The sequence below is a fragment of the Triticum aestivum genome, chromosome 1D (genome assembly GCF_018294505.1).
Source record: "Triticum aestivum cultivar Chinese Spring chromosome 1D, IWGSC CS RefSeq v2.1, whole genome shotgun sequence".
In the NCBI taxonomy this organism is placed as follows: Eukaryota; Viridiplantae; Streptophyta; class Magnoliopsida; order Poales; family Poaceae; genus Triticum; species Triticum aestivum.
In genome coordinates, this window is record NC_057796.1 from 66,036,386 (window position 1) to 66,057,897 (window position 21,512).

The 21,512-nt window shown below is 47.7% G+C and overlaps 1 protein-coding gene across 1 annotated transcript; it reads left to right on the top strand.

Annotated features, from left to right (window-relative positions):
* Positions 1-15,184: 15,184 nt before the first annotated feature.
* Positions 15,185-16,740, top strand: LOC123165402 (peroxidase 5). The gene is made up of 2 exons (XM_044583042.1): positions 15,185-15,579; positions 15,656-16,740. The coding sequence occupies exons 1-2, from the start codon at positions 15,325-15,327 to the stop codon at positions 16,421-16,423; spliced, it is 1,023 nt and encodes a 340-aa protein (XP_044438977.1). The 5' UTR covers positions 15,185-15,324; the 3' UTR covers positions 16,424-16,740.
* Positions 16,741-21,512: the final 4,772 nt, after the last annotated feature.

Sequence of the window (21,512 nt, forward strand, 5' to 3'; positions counted from 1 at the left end):
ATCGATTGAAACCTCTTCCAAGATAGTGGACTCGTCACTAAATAAAGTCATGACCTCTCCAAATCCATTTTCATAAATATTATAAGATTCAACACCCTCCAAAATAGTGGGATCATTACTTCCTAAAGTTGACACTCTTCCAAACCCACTTTTATCAATATAATCATCATAGGTAGAAGGCATGCTATCATCATAACAACTTTGCATATCAAAACTTGGGAGGCTAAAAGTATCATCTTCATTAAACGTAGCATCCCCAAGCTTGGGACAAACATTAATTTCAGCAAATATATTCTCAAATGTGTCATCCTCATCAAACATAGCATCCCCAAGCTTGGGCCTTTTCATATCATAAGCATAATCACTCTCATTATTAATAGTATGGATAGCACCAATAGTATAGCAATTATCATCATCACAATGAGTAGTAGGAGCAACATCATTTGGGAGGGATACCTTTTTACCTTTGCTTCTCCGTTTTTTCTTTTTCTTCTTCACATCATGTGTGGGTTCAATCCTCTTTTTGGAGCTCCTTATTAATGAGATTGGTTGGATAGAAGGCTCCTCCTCGTTACCTGATTCATCATAAGAAATAATGGGAGGATAATGGGAAGCCTCTTCCCTTTCATTAGTATTCTCTTCATCTTCTATTTGTTTTCTTTTCTTTATGTAATTGGCAATATAAGGATTTTCAATGCAATTCACCGCACAATACATATAAATTTCCTCTAGATCAAATTCAAGAAGTTTATCACGGGCAAATACCGGAAGATAGTTAGTTATACGTTTCATTTCTTCATAACCCATAAGCAAACTAAGTTCATTATGATGTACAAGGGAAATCAAGTCATCACAATTTTTGGACACGATTAGATCATGAAACAATTTGCATCGGATAGTTAAATGATCACTTTCATTGCAAAGTTCACAAGTACGGCCAAGAAAATTTAAATTTTCAGCACAAACATCTAGCCTTTCTTGCAACCATTTAGTTTCTAAGTACTTATGCTTCTTACAAAATCTATCTTCCCTTTTGGTATGTATTTGCAAATTCTATGCACTCCACAAAAATCGACATGCTTATAAGAGACATTTTCATCATGACTAGTGCAATCATCATTAGTACTATAGATATTCAAAGAGTTCATACTAACAACATTGCAATCATGCTCATCATTCACATATTTTATGCCAAGCACTCTACGTAATTCTTCTTCTAGTACTTGAGCACAATTGTCCTTTCCATCATTTTCACGAAAGATATTAAAAAGATGAAGCATATGAGGCACCCTTAATTCCATTTTTTTGTAGTTTTCTTTTATAGACTAAATTAGTGATAAAACAAGAAACTAAAAGATTCGATTGCAAGATCTAAAGATATACCTTCAAGCACTCACCTCCCCGGCAACGGCGCCAGGAAAGAGCATGATGTATACTACACAACCTTCTTCTTATAGACGTTGTTGGGCCTCCAAGTGCAGAGGTTTGTAGGACAGTAGCAAATTTCCCTCAAGTGGATGACCTAAGGTTTATCAATCCGTGGGAGGTGTAGGTTGAAGATGGTCTCTCTCAAACAACCCTGCAACCAAATAACAAAGAGTCTCTTGTGTCCCCAACACACCCAATACAATGGTAAATTGTATAGGTTCACTAGTTCGGCGAAGAGATGGTGATACAAGTGCAATATGGATGGTAGATATAGGTTTTTGTAATCTGAAAATATAAAAACAGCAAGGTAACAAGTGGTAAAAGTGAGCGTAAACGGTATTGCAATGGTAGGAAACAAGGCCTAGGGTTCATACTTTCACTAGTGCAAGTTCTCTTAACAATAATAACATAATTGGATCATATAACTATCCCTCAACACGCAACAAAGAGTCACTCCAAAGTCACTAATAGCGGAGAACAACTGAAGAGATTATGGTAGGGTACGAAACCACCTCAAAGTTATCCTTTCTGATCGATCTATTCAAGAGTCCGTAGTAAAATAACACGAAGCTATTCTTTCCGTTCGATCTATCATAGAGTTCGTACTAAAATAACACCTTAAGACACAAATCAACCAAAACCCTAATGTCACATAGATACTCCAATGTCACCTCAAGAATCCGTGGGTATGATTATACGATATGCATCACACAATCTCAGATTCATCTATTCAACCAACACAAAGAACTTCAAAGAGTGCCCCAAAGTTTCTACCGAAGAGTCAAGACGAAAACGTGTGCCAACCCCTATGCATAGGTTCATGGGCGGAACCCGCAAGTTGATCACCAAAACATACATCAAGTGAATCAATAAAATACCCCATTGTCACCACGGGTATTGTTGGGAATCGTAGCATAATTTAAAATTTTCCTACGCTCACCAAGATGCATCTATGGAGTCTACTAGCAACGAGGGGAAAGGAGTGGATCTACATACCCTTGTAGATCGCGAGCGGAAGCGTTCCAATGAACGTGGATGACGGAGTCGTACTCGCCGTGATCCAAATCACCGATGACCGAGTGCCGAACGTACGGCACCTCTGCGTTCAACACACGTACGGTGCAGCGACGTCTCCTCCTTCTTGATCCAGCAAGGGGGGAGGAGTGGTTGATGGAGATCCAACAGCACGACGGCGTGGTGATGGATGTAGCGGGTCTCCGGCAGGGCTTCGCCGAGCTTCTGCGAGAGAGAGAGAGGTGTTGCAGGGGAGGAGGGAGGCGCCCAAGGCTTAGATGTTGCTGCCCTCCCTTCCCCCCACTATATATAGGGCCAAGGGAGAGGGGGGGCGCAGCCTTGCCCCTTCCTCCAAGGAAGGGTGCGGCTAGGGGGGAGTCCTTCCCCCCCAAGGCACCTCGGAGGTGCCTTCCCCCTTTAGGACTCTCCCTTTTTTCTTATCTCTTGCGCATGGGCCTCTTGGGGCTGGTGCCCTTGGCCCATATAGGCCAAGGCGCACCCCTTACAGCCCATGTGGCCCCCCGGGGCTGGTGGACCCCCGGACCCCTTTCGGCACTCCCGGTACAATACCGATAAAGTGCGAAACTTTTCCGGCGACCAAAATAAGACTTCCCATATATAAATCTTTACCTCCGGACCATTCCGGAACCTCTCGTGACGTCCGGGATCTCATCCGGGACTCCGAACAACTTTCGGGTTTCCGCATACATATATCTCTACAACCCTAGCGTCACCGGACCTTAAGTGTGTAGACCCTACGGGTTCGGGAGACATGCAGACATGACCGAGACGCCTCTCCGGTCAATAACCAACAGCGGGATCTGGATACCCATGTTGGCTCCCACATGTTCCACGATGATATCATCGGATGAACCACGGTGTCGAGGATTCAATCAATCCGTATGCAATTCCCTTTGTCAATCGGTATGTTACTTGCCCGAGATTCGATCGTCGGTATCCCAATACCTAGTTCAATCTCGTTACCGGCAAGTCTCTTTACTCGTACCGCAATGCATGATCCCGTGACTAACGCCTTAGTCACATTGAGCTCATTATGATGATGCATTACCGAGTGGGCCCAGAGATACCTCTCCGTCACACGGAGTGACAAATCCCAGTCTCGATCCGTGCCAACCCAACAGACACTTTCGGAGATACCCGTAATGCACCTTTATAGTCACCCAGTTACGTTGTGACGTTTGGCACACCCAAAGCACTCCTACGGTATCCGGGAGTTGCACGATCTCATGGTCTAAGGAAAAGATACTTGACATTGGAAAAGCTCTAGCAAACGAAACTACACGATCTTTTATGCTATGCTTAAGTTGGGTCTTGTCCATCACATCATTCTCCTAATGATGTGATCCCGTTATCAATGACATCCAATGTCCATAGTCAGGAAACCATGACTATCTGTTGATCAACGAGCTAGTCAACTAGAGGCTTACTAGGGACAGGTTGTGGTCTATGTATTCACACATGTATTACGATTTCCGGACAATACAATTATAGCATGAATAATAGACAATTACCATGAACAAAGAAATATAATAATAACCATTTATTATTGCCTCTAGGGCATATTTCCAACAGTCTCCCACTTGCACTAGAGTCAATAATCTAGTTCACATCACCATGTGATTAACACTCACTGGTCACATCACCATGTGACCAACATCTAAAGAGTTTACTAGAGTCAACGATCTAGTTCACATCACTATGTGATTATCACTCAATGTGTTCTGGTTTGGTCATGTTATGCTTGTGAGAGAGGTTATTAGTCAACGGGTCTGAACCTTTCAGAACCGTGTGCTTTACGAATATCTATGTCATCTTGTGGATGCTACCACGCGCTATTTGGAGCCATTTCAAATAATTGCTCTACTATACGAATCCGGTTTACTACTCAGAGTCATCCGGATTAGTGTCAAAGTTCGCATCGACGTAACCCTTTACGACGAACTCCTTTCCACCTCCATAATCGAGAAAATTCCTTAATCCACTAGGTGCTAAGGATAAGTTCGACCGCTGTCATGAGATCCTTTCCCGGATCACCATTGTACCCTCTTGACCAACTCATGGCAAGGCACACTACATGTGCGGTACACAGCATAGCATACTATAGAGCCTATGTCTAAAGCATAGGGGACGACCTTCGTCCTTTCTCTATCTTCTGCTGTGGTCAGGTCTTGAGTCTCACTCAATACTCACACCTTGTAACACAGCCAAGAACTCCTTCTTTGCTGATCTATTTTGAACTCTTTCAAAATCATGTCAAGGTGTGCTGTCTTTTGAAAGTATCATCAGGCGTCTTGATCTATCTCTATGGATCTTGATGCCCAATATGTAAGTAGCTTTATCCAGGTCTTCCTTTGAAAAACTCCTTTCAAACAACCCTTTATGCTTTCCAGAAATTTTACATCATTTCGGATCAACAATATGTCATTCACATATACTTATCAGAAATGTTGTAGCGCTCCCACTCACTTTATTGTAAATACAAGTTTCTAACAAACTTTGTATAAACCCAAAAACTTTGATCACCCCATCAAAGCGTATATTCTGACTCCGAGATGCTTGCTCTAATCCATGGAAGGATCGCTGGAGCTAGCATACCTTTTAGCATCCTTAGGATCGACAAAACCTTTCTGATTGTATCACATACAACCTTTCCTTACGAAAACTGGTAAGGAAACTTGTTTTGACATCCATCTGCCAGATTTCATAAATGTAGCTAATGCTAACATGATTCCGACGGACCTAAGCATCGCTACGGATGAGAAAAACTCATCGTAGTCAACTCCTTGAACTTGTGAAAATACTCTTTGCCACAAGTCGAGCTTCATAGACGGTAACATTACCGTCCATGTCCGTCTTCTTCTTAAAGATCCATTTATCTCAATGGCTTGCCGATCATCGGGCAAGTTCACCAAAGTCCATGCTTTGTTCTGATACATGGATTCTATCTCGGATTTCATGGCCTCGAGCCATTCGTCGGAATATGGGCCCACCATCGCTTCTCCATAGCTCGTAGGTTCATTGTTGTCTAGCAACATGACTTCCAAGACAGGATCACGCATTACTCTGAAGTAGTGCGCATCCTCGTCGTCCTACGAGGTTTGGTAGTGACTTGATCCGAAGTTTCATGATCACTATCATAAGCTTCCACTTCAATTGGTGTAGGTGCCACAGGAACAACTTCCTGTGCCCTGCTACACACTAGTTGAAGCGACGGTTCAATAACCTTATCAAGTCTCCACCATCCTCCCACTCAATTCTTTCGAGAGAAACTTTTCCTCGAGAAAGGACTCGTTTCTAGAAGCAATTACTTTTGCTTCCAGATCTGAAATAGGAGGTATACCCAACTGTTTTTGGGTATTCTATGAAGATGCATTTATCCGCTTTGGGTTCGAGCTTATCACCTGAAACTTTTTTTTCACATAAGCATCGCAGCCCCAAACTTTTAAGAAACGACAACTTAGGTTTCTATAAACGGTGTCGTCTCAACGGAATTGCGTGGTGCCCCTTTTAAAGTGAATGCGGTTGTCTCTAATGCCTAACCCATAAACGATAGTGGTAATTTGATAAGAAACATCATGGTATGCACCATATCCAATAGGGTGCAGTTATGATGTTCGGACACACCATCACACTATGGTGTTCCAGGCGGTATTAATTGTGAAACACTTTCCACAATGTCTCAATTGTGTGCCAAACTCGTATCTCAGATACTCATCTCTATGATCATATCACAGACATTTTATCCTCTTGTCACGACGATCTTCAACTTCACTCTGAAATTACTTGAACCTTTCAATAATTCAGACTAGTGTTTCATCAAGTAAATACACTCAGCATCTACTCAAATCATCTGTGAAGTAAGAACATAACGATATCCACTGCATGCCTCAGCACTCATTGGACTGCATACATCAAAATGTATTACTTCCAATAAGTTGCTCTCTTGTTCCATCTTACTGAAAACGAGGCCTTTCAGTCATCTTGCCCATGTGGTATGATTTGCATGTCTCAAGTGATTCATAATCAAGTGAGTCCAAACGATCCATCTGTATGGAGTTTCTTCATGCATATATACCAATAGACATGGTTCGCATGTCTCAATCTTTTCAAAAATGAGTGAGTCCAAAGATCCACCTACATGGAGCTTCTTCATGCGTTCTACACCAATATGACTCAAGTGGCAGTGCCACAAGTATGTGGTACTATCATTACTATCTTATATCTTTTGGCATGAACATGTGTATCACTACGATCGAGATTCATTTTAGGTGCAAGACCATTGAAGGTATTATTCAAATAAACAGAGTAACCATTATTCTCCTTAAATGAATAACCGTTTTGCGGTAAACATAATCCAATCATGTTCAACGCAACACCAAATCTCGATGGTAGAGGGAGCATGCGATGCTTGATCACATCAACCTTGGAAACACTTCCAACACATATCGTCATCTCACCTTTAGCTAGTCTCCATTTATTCCGCAGCTTTTATTTCGAGTTACTAACACTTAGCAACCGAACCAGTATCTAATACCCTGGTGCTGCTAGGAGTACTAGTAAAGTACACATTCATATAACGTATATCCAATATACTTTGTCGACCTTGCCTGCCTTCTCATCTACCAAGTATCTAGGGTAGTACTGCTTCAGTGACCGTTCCTCTCATTACAGAAGCACTTAGTCTCGGGTTTGGGTTCAACCTTGGGATTCTTCACTAGAGCAGCAAACGACTTGCTGTTTCATGAAGTATCCCTTTTGCCCTTGCCCTTCTTAAACTAGTGGTTTTACTAACCATCAACAATTGATGCTCCTTCTTGATTTCTACTCTCGCGGTGTCAAACATCGCGAATAGCTCAAGGATCATCATAATTATCCTTGATATGTTATAGTTCATCACGAAGCTCTACTAGCTTGGTGGCAGTGACTATGGAGAACTATCACTATCTCATCTGGGAGATTAACTCCCACTCGATTCAAGCGATTGTGGCACTCAGACAATCTGAGCACACGCTCAACGATTGAGCTTTTCTCCCTTAGTTTGCAGGCTTAAGAAACTTGTCAGAGGTCTCATACCTCTTGACGTGGGCACTAGTCTGAAATCCCAATTTCAGTCTTCGGAACATCTCACATGTTCTGCGACGTTTCAAAAACGTCTTTGGTGCCACAATTCTAAACCGCACTGAACTATCACGTAGTCATCAAAACGTGTATGTCAGATGTTTCGTAACATCTACAGACGACGCTGAGGTTCAGCACACCGAGCGGTGCATTAAGGACATAAGCCTTCTGTGCAGCAATGAGGACAATCCTCAGTTTACGGACCCAGTCCGCATAATTGCTACTACCAACTTTCAACTAAATTTTCTCTAGGAACATATCTTAACCAGTAGAACTAAAGCGCAAGCTATGACATAATTTGCAAATACCTATTTGACTATGTTCATGATAATGAAGTTCATCTGATTATGAACTCCCACTCAGATAGACATCCCTCTAGTCATCTAAGTGAAACATGATCCGAGTTTAACTAGGCCGTGTCCGATCATCACGTGAGACGGACTAGTCAAGATCGGTGAACATCTCCATGTTGATCGTATCTTCTATACGACTCATGCTCGACCTTTCGGTCCTCCGTGTTCCGAGGCCATGTCTGTACATGCTAGGCTCGTCAAGTCAACCTAAGTGTATTGCGTGTGTTCCGAGGCCATGTCTGTACATGCTAGGCTCGTCAACACCCGTTGTATTCGAACGTAAGAATCTATCACACCCGATCATCACGTGGTGCTTCGAAACGACGAACCTTCGCAACGGTGCACAGTTAGGGTGAACACTTTCTTGAAATTATTATAAGGGATCATCCTACTTGCTACCGTCGTTCTAAGCAAATAAGATGCAAAAACATGATAAACATCACATGCAATCAAATAGTGACATGATATGGCCAATATCATCATGCTCCTTTGATCTCCATCTTCGGGGCACCATGATCATCTTTGTCACCGGCATGACACCATGATCTCCATCATCATGATCTCCATCATTGTGTCTTCATGAAGTCGTCACGCCAACGATTACTTCTACTTCTATGGCTAACTCGTTTAGCAACAAAGTAAAGTAATTTACATGGCGTTATTCAATGACACGCAGGTCATGCAAAATAATAAAGACAACTCCTATGGCTCCTGCCGGTTGTCATACTCATCGACATGCAAGTCGTGATTCCTATTACAAGAATATGATCAATCTCATACATCACATATATCATTCATCACATCTTCTGGCCATATCACATCACATAGCACTTGCTGCAAAAACAAGTTAGACGTCCTCTAATTGTTGTTGCAAGTTTTTACGTGGTTTGTAGGTTTCTAGCAAGAACGTTTCTTACCTACGTATGACCACAACGTGATTTGCCAATTTCTATTTACCCTTCATAAGGACCCTTTTCATCGAATCCGTTCCGACTAAAGTAGGAGAGACAGACACCCGCTAGCCACCTTATGCATCTAGTGCATGTCAGTCGGTGGAACCTGTCTCACGTAAGAGTACGTGTAAGGTCGGTCCGGGCCGCTTCATCCTACAATGCCGCCGAAACAAGAAAAGACTAGTAGCGGCAAGAAGAATTGGCAAACTCAACGCCCACAACTACTTTGTGTTCTACTCGTGCATAGTAACTACGCATAGACCTGGCTCATGATGCCACTGTTGGGAATCGTAGCATAATTTAAAATTTTCCTACGCTCACCAAGATGCATCTATGGAGTCTACTAGCAACGAGGGGAAAGGAGTGGATCTACATACCCTTGTAGATCGCGAGCGGAAGCGTTCCAATGAACGTGGATGACGGAGTCGTACTCGCCGTGATCCAAATCACCGATGACCGAGTGCCGAACGTACGGCACCTCCGCGTTCAACACACGTACGGTGCAGCGACGTCTCCTCCTTCTTGATCCAGCAAGGGGGAGGAGAGGTTGATGGAGATCCAACAGCACGACGGCGTGGTGGTGGATGTAGCGGGTCTCCGGCAGGGCTTCGCCGAGCTTCTGCGAGAGAGAGAGAGGTGTTGCAGGGGAGGAGGGAGGCGCCCAAGGCTTAGATGTTGCTGCCCTCCCTTCCCCCCACTATATATAGGGCCAAGGGAGAGGGGGGGCGCAGCCTTGCCCCTTCCTCCAAGGAAGGGTGCGGCCAGGGGGGAGTCCTTCCCCCCCAAGGCACCTCGGAGGTGCCTTCCCCCTTTAGGACTCTCCCTTTTTTCTTATCTCTTGCGCATGGGCCTCTTGGGGCTGGTGCCCTTGGCCCATATAGGCCAAGGCGCACCCCTTACAGCCCATGTGGCCCCCCGGGGCTGGTGGACCCCCGGACCCCTTTCGGCACTCCCGGTACAATACCGATAAAGTGCGAAACTTTTCCGGCGACCAAAATAAGACTTCCCATATATAAATCTTTACCTCCGGACCATTCCGGAACCTCTCGTGACGTCCGGGATCTCATCCGGGACTCCGAACAACTTTCGGGTTTCCGCATACATATATCTCTACAACCCTAGCGTCACCGGACCTTAAGTGTGTAGACCCTACGGGTTCGGGAGACATGCAGACATGACCGAGACGCCTCTCCGGTCAATAACCAACAGCGGGATCTGGATACCCATGTTGGCTCCCACATGTTCCACGATGATATCATCGGATGAACCACGGTGTCGAGGATTCAATCAATCCGTATGCAATTCCCTTTGTCAATCGGTATGTTACTTGCCCGAGATTCGATCGTCGGTATCCCAATACCTAGTTCAATCTCGTTACCGGCAAGTCTCTTTACTCGTACCGCAATGCATGATCCCGTGACTAACGCCTTAGTCACATTGAGCTCATTATGATGATGCATTACCGAGTGGGCCCAGAGATACCTCTCCGTCACACGGAGTGACAAATCCCAGTCTCGATCCGTGCCAACCCAACAGACACTTTCGGAGATACCCGTAATGCACCTTTATAGTCACCCAGTTACGTTGTGACGTTTGGCACACCCAAAGCACTCCTACGGTATCCGGGAGTTGCACGATCTCATGGTCTAAGGAAAAGATACTTGACATTGGAAAAGCTCTAGCAAACGAAACTACACGATCTTTTATGCTATGCTTAAGTTGGGTCTTGTCCATCACATCATTCTCCTAATGACGTGATCCCGTTATCAATGACATCCTATGTCCATAGTCAGGAAACCATGACTATCTGTTGATCAACGAGCTAGTCAACTAGAGGCTTACTAGGGACAGGTTGTGGTCTATGTATTCACACATGTATTACGATTTCCAGACAATACAATTATAGCATGAATAATAGACAATTACCATGAACAAAGAAATATAATAATAACCATTTATTATTGCCTCTAGGGCATATTTCCAACAGGTATCCCACGCAAGACATACATCAAGTGTTCTCAAATCCTTAAAGACTCAATCCGATAAGATAACTTCAAAGGGAAAACTCAATCCATTACAAGAGAGTAGAGGGGGAGAAACATCATAAGATCCAACTATAATAGCAAAGCTCGCGATACATCAAGATCGTGCCAAATCAAGAACACGAGAGAGAGAGATCAAACACATAGCTACTGGTACATACCCTCAGCCCCGAGGGTGAACTACTCCCTCCTCGTCATGGAGAGCGCCGGGATGATGAAGATGGCCACCAATGAGGGATCCCCCCCTCCGGCAGGGTGCCGGAACAGGGCCCCGATTGGCTTTTGGTGGCCACAGAGGCTTGCGGCGGCGGAACTCCCGATCTATTGTGTTCCCCGATGTTTTTAGGGTATATGGACATATATAGGCGAAAGAAGTCGGTCAGGGGAGCCACGAGGGGCCCACGAGGGTGGGGCACGCGCCCAGGGGGCAGACGCGCCACCCTACCTCGTGGCCACCTCGAAGCTTCCTTGACTTCAACTCCAAGTCTCCTGGATCACGTTCGTTCCAAAAATCACGCTCCCGAAGGTTTCATTCCGTTTGGACTCCGTTTGATATTCCTTTTCTGCGAAACACTGAAACAAGGGAAAAACAGAAACTGACACTGGGCTCTGGGTTAATAGGTTAGTCCCAAAAATAATATAAAAGTGCATAGTAAAGCCCATTAAACATCCAAGATGAATAATACAATAGCATGAATACTTCATAAATTATAGATACGTTGGAGACGTATCAGCACGCGACGGTGTTGCCAGCACCGGGCATACGTAGACTGGGACCTGCACGAGCTCTGCGTCATGTCGAAGAAGTCGGAGAGGCCAGCAGAGAAGAACTCGACGACGATTGCGGCGTCCATCGGCACGAGGCCGATGTCCCCAACGGTGGTCGGAGTAGACGAAGTGGTCGGGGTAGATGAGGGCGACGCTGACGACGAGCTGGTGCTGGACGAAGACGAACGGGGTGGACGGGCGCGGCGGGAGCTAAGGAGGTAGCCGCGGCGGCGGCCAAAGAAGAGCGGCGGCGGCGGCCTGACGGCGGCGGTGGCGTCTAGGTTAGGAGTGCGGCGGCGGTGCTCGAAGTAGGCGAAGAACCCGACAGCGTGACGAAGACCGGCGCGGACGGTGGCGTTCCCGCGCCAAAGGGAGACGGCGTGGCGCATACTACGGGAGGTTGACGCGCAGTGACGGTGTAGTGGACCGCGGGCCGTGGCGCTACGGCCCGAAGGGGCGACGCAGCGGTGGCGGGCAGGTCAGGGCAACGGCGGGAAGACCTCGGGGCGGCGGCGGGGACCGCGTATCGCGGGACTATGGTCCGAAGGGGCGACGCAGCGGCGACGCACGAGTCGATCCAGCCGCGAGGAGAACCATGGGGCGGCGGCGCTGCGGCCCGACGGGGCGACGCAACGGCAGCCCGTTGCTCGATCGGCGGTGGGGCGCGCTGAACTCGGGGACGCTCTTCACGGGGCCTGCGAAGGCGCGCGCAATCGACGGGCCAGGTCGGTCGCATGGCCTAGCTGAGGCGGATGGCGGCGGCGGGCGGGTGATCAGTCCGATCGCGCCTGAGGTCGGGGACACCGCTTGGTGGAGGCGGGGTGGCGGTGGAGTCCGAGATGAAGCCGGCGACGGCGGGCGGCAGAGTGGCTATGATTGGCCGCCGCATGGCGCCCGGATCGGGGTGATGCAGGAGTCCTGGTCGAAGCAGGGCAGTGACGGCCGGCGTAGATCGACGGGCGGGTCGGCGCGCAAACGGCGGTGGCGAACGGCCGCCGCATGATGCGAGGCCGCCGGGTCGAGCCGACCGGCGGGCAGACGCGCGGACGACGCGCGAGGCCGCCGGGTCGGTGAAGAAGGCGGCCGATTGCGCCGGTGTTGGAGTAGAGGCGCACGGGGTCGACGGCGGCGGTGGGCAACGCAAACTGATCAATCGGAAAACCAAAAAGTAAACGCCGATCAAAGCGACCGGCAGAGAGAAAAACCCGGATCAAAGGATCGGAAAAATGACTTTCTAGGGCAGCCGGTCGACACGACTGGCGGACGAACCCTAGGTACGGGCGGCGCGGCCCCCGGCGGCGGTCATGGAGGCCGACCGCCCTAGGGGCGGCGCGCGGGTGCGGAAGCGGCTAGGGTTTAGAACCCGAAAACTGATACCATGTAGAAGTGCATGCTCTAGCCAATGCAATCAAAAGACCGATCTGATGGAAGGGACTAGGCAGCACATTATACGTCAACACTCCCCCTCACGTGGGGCTCCCTCAGGCCTAAACGTGGACCGAAAGTGGGCTGCAATCTAATTGCGCCAGCCGGGTCTTGAACTCAAGACCTCTTGGCTCTGATACCATATTAGAAGGGAGAGAGGGATTGGTGGAATAGTTTGATGTATTGCCTGAGCCTCGTGGGCATATATATAGGAGTACATGATCTACTTGAAGTACAAGACAAGCCAGAATACTTTCTAGTTATCCTATATTTCCTAATACAATCACGTTACTCAACAACTAATATGGATTGAAGGGAATAGTAAAAATTGGTAAGGAAAAAAAGTAACCTTGGTTGTTTTTTTAAGGGGAAAAAGTAACCTCGGTTTTCCCTTTTTTAGGGGAAAGTAACCTTGGTTGTTTGAACTGTCCAAATGGAGAGTATGTAAAATATCTAATTTCCTTAAGTAACAACTGAATTCTCGCAAAAAAAGGTAACAACTGAATTCAAAGATGTCAACAAGTATGAGCGTCTTTTGTAGAGCCTTGCCTAGGGCTACAATAAAAGGTCGAGGCTCTTGAGCCGCCTGAGATTGACTCGGGTTTTAGCTCGACTTGAGATCGACTCAATAATAAATGAGCCGAGTTTGAACACTTTATGTAGGTCGAACGAGAAACAAGCCGATCTTGAGCCAATATTAGCTCACTTGATTTAGCTCGATAGCTTGACATAATATCATTATGTTAAGCGAGCGTGCCATATATTAAATGAAAATAAGATAATTTATTTAGCATCTATGTTGTCTATGATTTTTTCCATTTCATTTAGTAGCAAACATGGAAGATTAATTAAGTGCAGAAAAGATTTAGGCCATATTATGGTCTTTGGCCAATAATTTATTTTCCCAATACTTTCTCTGTAAAGAAATACAAGAGCGTTTAGATCACTAATGTATTTTTGTGAGAGAATAAGTCAAACTACTTTGAAGAAATTTATATTATCATTGTTCTTACTGGAATAATATATTTCTAGCGTTCTTATCTAGTTGGAATAATTATCATAGATTTATAGTTTTTACCATCTCAATTAGCTCGAGATCGTTACAAGTTGAACATGAGTTATGTTCTACAGCTCGGCCTTGAGCTTTATTCAGGTTGAGCTCGCTCGAATTTTAGTATGAGTTGAGCTGAGCCAACCTCACTTGCCTGGAAAGGTAGGGATTCGGGTTGGATCTCAATTACGAGTGACCAGATTCCCCACCAAAATCGTCCAGATCCTACTCTTTTGCCTGCGATATCTATCGTGACCCCAGCATCGAGCCGGGGGAAGCTTCAGATGCAAACTGGGGCGAGGTGGGAAGAAAATGCCCAGCCGGTCGAATAATCTACCAACGCAGCAGTACTGGCAGGAAGTAGAAAACCCAGGGGCAGCCAATGCCACTCAGCCTGACCTGAGGAATTTAATCCCCGATCCCGATGTTGCGGATCAGGCTAGCTACTATAGTGTAGCACTGCCCGACTCCACTACCACTACCCACAGCATGCGTAGCCCACTCTCGATCCACAGTAAGTGTACAATTCCGCATCTCGCTCCGTCAACGTCGGCCGTGCTGCGCCAGCGCGCCGCCGTATTGTAATGTTGTAATCCCTCAAAAACGTATCGCGATCCCGTCGTGGCAGTGAACCGATGAAGCGCGCACCGGCCGGTTGCAGCGCCGAGACGGCAGCCGGAGAGGGACAGCACGGAGCATCAGTGCGCGCGGACACCGCAGGCTCCATGTTAACCGCAACCACTTCGGCGCCCCAAGGAGAATAGAACAGCGGCTAGCGAGCTGCAGGGCACGAAGCCAGCCTAATTGGTGGCGGTCGATCGCGGGTCAACTTCGGCTCGGTCCCATGTTCCTACAGTCTCCCGTCTCCCTCAGTCGACACACTGGCCACGTTCCAAGCTAATTAATCAGTGCATGCAGCAGGTCGCCCGCTCACTAGCTTCCGTTTTCTATCAATCTCGAATCTATAGTTAGTTGGAGACGCGGCCAGCCACGTATAAATGCGACTGCACTTGCTGCTGGTATACTTACCGATCACCCCTAGTACAGATACCAATAGCGGCAGCGCCAACATCGAGCTAGCCTAGCTCAGCTTAGCTAGCCCCAGTGGACTGCTATAGTAACTACATACCCAGTGTAGCGGTACGGGGGAGATGGCCAGCGGTACTGGTATTGGTACTGGCAATGGCAATGGCGGATCTGTCCTGGGGGTGGTCGCCGCGTGCATGTGCGCGTGCCTGATCCTCTCCGTCCCTGCCGCCGACGCGCAGCTCAAGGTCGGGTACTACGACGCGACGTGCCCCGACGCCGAGTCCCTCATCACCACCATCGTCCACGCCTCCGTCCGCATGGACGCCGGCAACGGCCCCGGCCTCGTCCGCCTCTTCTTCCACGACTGCTTCGTCAGGGTACGTGCTGCGCTCCACCGGACGAGCTCATGTCATGCTTAATTACGGTGCTAATGTAGCTGCTGCATTCGCTCAGGGCTGCGACGCGTCGGTGCTGCTGGACGACCCGACGGGCAGCCCGGGCAACCGGACGGTGGAGAAGACGGCGGCGCCCAACTTCCCCAGCCTCCGGGGCTTCGGCGTCATCGACCGCGCCAAGCGCGTCGTGGAGCGCCGCTGCCCGGGCGTCGTCTCCTGCGCCGACATCGTCGCCTTCGCCGCCCGCGACGCCTCCCGCATCATGGGCGGCATAATCTTCGCCATGCCCTCCGGCCGCCTCGACGGCCGCGTCTCCAACGCCACCGAGGCGCTCGCCAACCTGCCCCCCGCCAACTTCAACCTCACCCAGCTCATCACCCGCTTCGCGTCCAAGAACCTCACCGCCGACGAGATGGTCACGCTCTCCGGCGCCCACTCCATCGGCCGCTCCCACTGCTCCTCCTTCTCCAGCCACCTCTACCCGCAGATCGACCCCACGCTCAACAACACGCTCGCCAAGGCCCTCCGCGCCGGCAAGTGCCCGGCGGCGACGGGGCGGCTCGACCGCGTCGTGCAGCTGGACGCCAAGACGCCGCTCCAGCTCGACAACCAGTACTACAAGAACATCGGCACCAACGAGGTGCTCTTCAACTCCGACCAGGCGCTGCTCGACCGGAGCGACACGGCGGCGCTCGTCGGCCAGTACGCCGCCAACCGGAAGCTGTGGTCGCAGAAGTTCGCGGACGCCATGGTGAAGATGGGCTACGCCGACGTGCTCACCGGGCCGCCCGGGGAGATCAGGAAGGTCTGCAGCAGAGTGAACTAGTAGTAGTGCCAAGCTTGCCAAATTCAGACATCTGCACATGTGTGCCCCGGCCACTGTACATGACATGATCACCACATACATTTCACCTAGGTCACCTCCGACGCGCCACTTGCATCGATCATTCATGGCTGTTACCTGTGACATACTAGTACAAGGGTAGATCAGGTGTCACAATCTTGCAAATTCCATTGATTCGTTTTGTGGGGCTACTTTGGGCACCTAGCTAAACTGTGTCATGCATACATTCAGAGGTGCAGTACAACAGGTACAACAACAACATAGAGATCAACTGTGACATGGAGTTATTTCTCGCTTCAGTATTACTCTCTCCGTCCCAAAATAAGTGTCTTAAGCTTAGTACAACTTTGTACTAAACTTATTATAAAGTTGAGACAGTTATTTTAAGACGGAGGGAGTACTTTGTTAGTTGTGTGGTTGGAATTGTGTATTCGCATACATTAAGATGTCTTCCAGGTGTAGTACATTTTAAAGAACTGAGTGCTGAATAAAGCCAAGGACCAGTACTTGATATCTTCAAAGAGGCTTTCGCCTGCCAAACTAAGCTTTAACTCGTCCAGATTCCGACGGATCACTCATTCTCTTCTTCATGACATGGACACAGCTCATATACCAATCTGATAATAAGGTTTCCACGGGATGATGCCAAATAATTTTCACTTTTTCCACGGGATAATAAGGGCAATTGCTTTTGTGTGGCACAATATTGTCATTCCAAAATTGGATTGCAGGAAAACGCTTGCACGCAACCTGGGACATACAGGACGACAGGAGCACCCACTCAAAGTCTGAAACTGCACAGGAAGAACCGGGAGAAAAAACAGAGCATGAGGCAGACCACGGTACCGGACGCAGCGAACCACATGATACCTGCATCTGCACCGGTGGTCCGACGCGCGTGTAGCATGTTTCTGCTCCCGTGTCCGGGTGTCCCTCTGCCCCCCGACCCTTCCTTTACACATCCAGCTTGCTTAGGCGAGGAACATGCGCGCATGTGCAGCAGCGAGTGTGGCCTAATTGGACTCTGCAGTTTTATTAGCGTCCCAGATCCATCCATGATCCACCCCCTGCTTAACCTTGACATTTCTGCCTCCATTAAGATAGCAGGGCAGGTCGTGGAGGGTTCGATCAGTAAGAAACTCCGCTTCTGCAGTGAAGTTATTGCTTGGGATTGGCGCCCGATCGAGGGATGGAGAACACTCCCATGTCAGCGATTGACCACGTTAAAGCCGGCCAACTTGGAGAGATATATAAAACGAGGGCCGGCATCTTTCCGCCAAGTTGAAGGATCAACTTCAATCAGCCCGCCGCACTGCACATGTTTCCTTCACCCTCCGCGCCATGTTCGTGCTGGTAGGAGGAACATGAATGATCCATATACAAATGCGGCACATTTCCTGGCAGGGAAGAGAACAGGGCTGCGAAGGTTCTTCTCCCTGCTCTGCTCTGACAGATCCATGATGGGCAAGAAAGAAAGAAGGGAATCTCGCAAGTTGTCAGACCAGCAGTGCTCCTCCATATTTGGATGCTAGTGTGCTTCGGTGAGCTTCTGCCCGATCAGTGATCACTGCGCAGCGCATGCGCTTGCACTTCCGCTTGATTGAGCAATAATGTAAGCAGCGCCTGCTTTGGATCCTTGTGGCCCGACATGGCACACCACATTTGTATCCTTGAACAATAATCAGTAGTCGCACATGCGTATAAGTGCATTTATGTGTCTCTCTGACTGTACTTTAGCTGAGACCTTCTTCTCCGTCCTGAATAATCTTGGTGCCGCATCTTCTTCGGCACAGCTGTGCTTTGGGTGGTGTATGTCGGTCGTCTTTGAGGCAGGGCCACAGGCTTCACTGAAACATCCGTGTGTTCGTATGAGCTTCGTGTTTTCCGTTCAAGTCAAAATCAATTGTCCTTAAATTTGAGCCCAGCTCATACGGAAATTTGTTTCGTCAAAATTCAAGGATTCAATTGATTTTATTTTTCTTCCATTTTGCCTGCTCTGCATTTGCCTAGAAAGACTAAACCGATGTGTGCTAGGGTGGCCCGATCTTTCTATGATACAACGACTAGTATGTTGGAGGGGACTTTGACAGCCTGACTGCACGGGACACTGGATGCCTCAGCTTAGCAACCGCTAAACCAACTTAGGTATGGTTTGTGACGGTGCTGGTAACATGGTCAACTTGATCATGTAAATCAATCCTTGTATGCTATCGAAGAGCAACCAAGAATATGAGTTGCTGATATAAGAAAAAACTATATACTAAATTAGGGTTCTCAAGATGTGTAGTGCAGGAGGTCTTGTCGATACTTGTGCTTATGGATAAGAGTAATGAATGCTAAAACTCAATCACGCAAGACTCAAACACTGAATAAGGATTGAGGGAAGTACTTACAAATGGAGGGGGGGGGGGGATTGGGTGACATCCCTAGATAGGTTTCCTACACAAATAAGGGCCAAACGAAATTTGAAGTGTAGTCTCCATTCAAAGCTCCATCTTCATTCCTTATATGTTTGTTCCCACATTCATACTTGATCATGCTTCAATCTTTATCCTCTCATCCATACTAGGTCCTTTATCCCTTATTAATACAAGCATGTTTATTTTTCGTAAGGGAGGCAAAAGTTGTCTCATCCATTAATTAAGTAGAAGCGAGTTGCCTAGTTAACTATGGCTTCAAAAACATCCAAGATTTATATGAGCTTCCTGTTTTCCGTTCAAGTCAAAACCAGTTGTCCTTAAATTTGAGCCCAGCTCATATGGAAATTAGTTTCGTCAAAATTCAAGGATTCAGTCGAAAATTATCCATTTTGTTTGCTCTACATTTGCCTAGAAAAACAAAACCGATATGTGCCAGGGTGGCCCAATCTTTCTATGAAACAATGACGATTATGTTGGAGGAGACTTTGACAACCTGACTACACGGGACACTGGATGCCTCAGCTTAGCAACTGCTAAACCAACTTAGGTATGGTTTGTGACGGTGCTGGAAACATGGTCAACTTGATCACGTAATCAATCCTTGTATGCTATCGAAGAACAAGCAAGCATATGAATTGCTGATATAAGAAAAAACTATATACTAAATCAGGGTTCTGAAGATGTTAGTGCAGGAGGTGTAGTGCAGGAGGTCTTATCGATACTTGTGCTTATGGATAAGAGTAACAAACGCTAAAACTCAATCACGCAAAACTCAAATACTAAATAACGTTTGAGGGCAGTACTTACAAATAGGGGGGGTGGGGGGATTGGGTGACATCCCTAGATAGGTTTCCTACACAAATAAGGACCGAACGAAATTTGAAGTGTAGTCTCCATTCAAAGCTCCATCTTCATTCCTTATATGTTTGTGCCCACATTCATACTTGATCATGCTTCAATCTTTATCCCTCTCATCCATACTAGGTCCTTTATCCCTTATTAATACAAGAATATTTATTTTTCGTAAGGGAGGCAAAAGTTGTCTCATCCATTAATTAAGCAGAAGCGAGTTGCCTAGACAATTAAGAAAAAATCAGGCAAAACCGTCACAAATGCCGAGCGGCACCCACACAAAACCTCACATAGAGGGCCTCGCCAAGAGTTGATTTAGACACCATCGTATTATCATGATGTGCCTCTCTGAATCACTTAACCAAACATCATGTGCACCAGCCCATAATCACATTTAACATCGCAAGAGCATCTACATCCACATACAACTCAACTGGCCCCTCATAGGTCAAATTTTCGTTACCACATCCTGGTATCTCAATTAGCAGACCCCAAATCCATATTACACATGCATCGTAAACTTTTGATACAATCAGATGATCCGACTACTACATCAATACAATGCCATTGGACTATCAAAATTTGGCATGTTCTACATACATACTAAGCTATGGAAAAAGATCATCCATGCTTGTCCTTGTCGGCGCTCTTGGCATCTTTGTCGCAGAAGTAGCGGTCGAAGACGCAATATGGATCAAGTCGGATCTTTTCCTCACTGGAGCTGTCCGCCCCGTCACTATCCTCCCTCTCCTCTTTGAGGGGCAGTCCGGCTATGGCATGGACATCCAGGGCTCGTTCTCGAGGGAGAGTGTGTTCCTCCTCTACCGCTTGTGGAGGATGCGGGCACATATAACTTCCTCTTCCATGGCAGCATGCGCCGACGCATCCGCCTCGCCACATCGACAACGAGGCGGGCCTCGCGCTTCCGCCCCCTCTGCATGTTACGGCAGGCACACTAGTCCCTGTAACCCATGTGCTCCTTTGGATCGGAGAAGGGATGGTAGACGAAGCTCGAGCTTCCAGCCCCAATGGACCCGAGCGCCAGTTGTGCCGACACAATTAATTTACGTTGGATCGAATCTGACTGGGTCGGGAACACTCATTCCGAGAGTGGCGGAGGGCCATGGGGACGGCCATAGACTCCTCCTCCTCGTATGGACAATGCTCCAGCTGACGTACCAGGAGTGCTCGGAGTCGGATCCGCTGCCCGCCATGCCAAAGAAGGCCGGAGATAGCCGGAAGGGAGCTTGGGGTGGAGCAGAGCGGAGTGTAGTGGAGTGGCCAGGGTTTGGTCCGGGGAGCGAATGCAGAGGAATATATGAGGGGTCGTGATGGCCCACCATGGGCAGATTTGATGTGGCGGACGTGCCCAGGACACCCTATATCCGCCCTAGATTTGGTTTGAATATGAGGGGTGGTAGTCAGCTTGGGCGTTTGGGCCCGGTATGAGGAGTACATCTGTGTTAGTTTTTTATCTGCCAGTGGTCGGATTGTCCACGCGGGAGTACAGGGGAAGGGGGGTTGGGGCGCTTGTCTTTGGATGCTCTATCATAACCCAAACTACAATATACTCCCCTGTTCCTAAATATATGATGTTTTGGTAGTTTAATTAAACTACCGAAAGGTCATATATTTAGAAACAGAGGAACTATTATACATACAACAACCAAAGTAATTCTCTTATTACAGCAAAGACGGAATGTGCCCCGTGATGTAATGGGCCTGTAGGACACCGGCCTAGGTAGCGAAGGGTCTCGCCATATGCGCACATGTTCACCATCGCCGACACGCCATAGGAG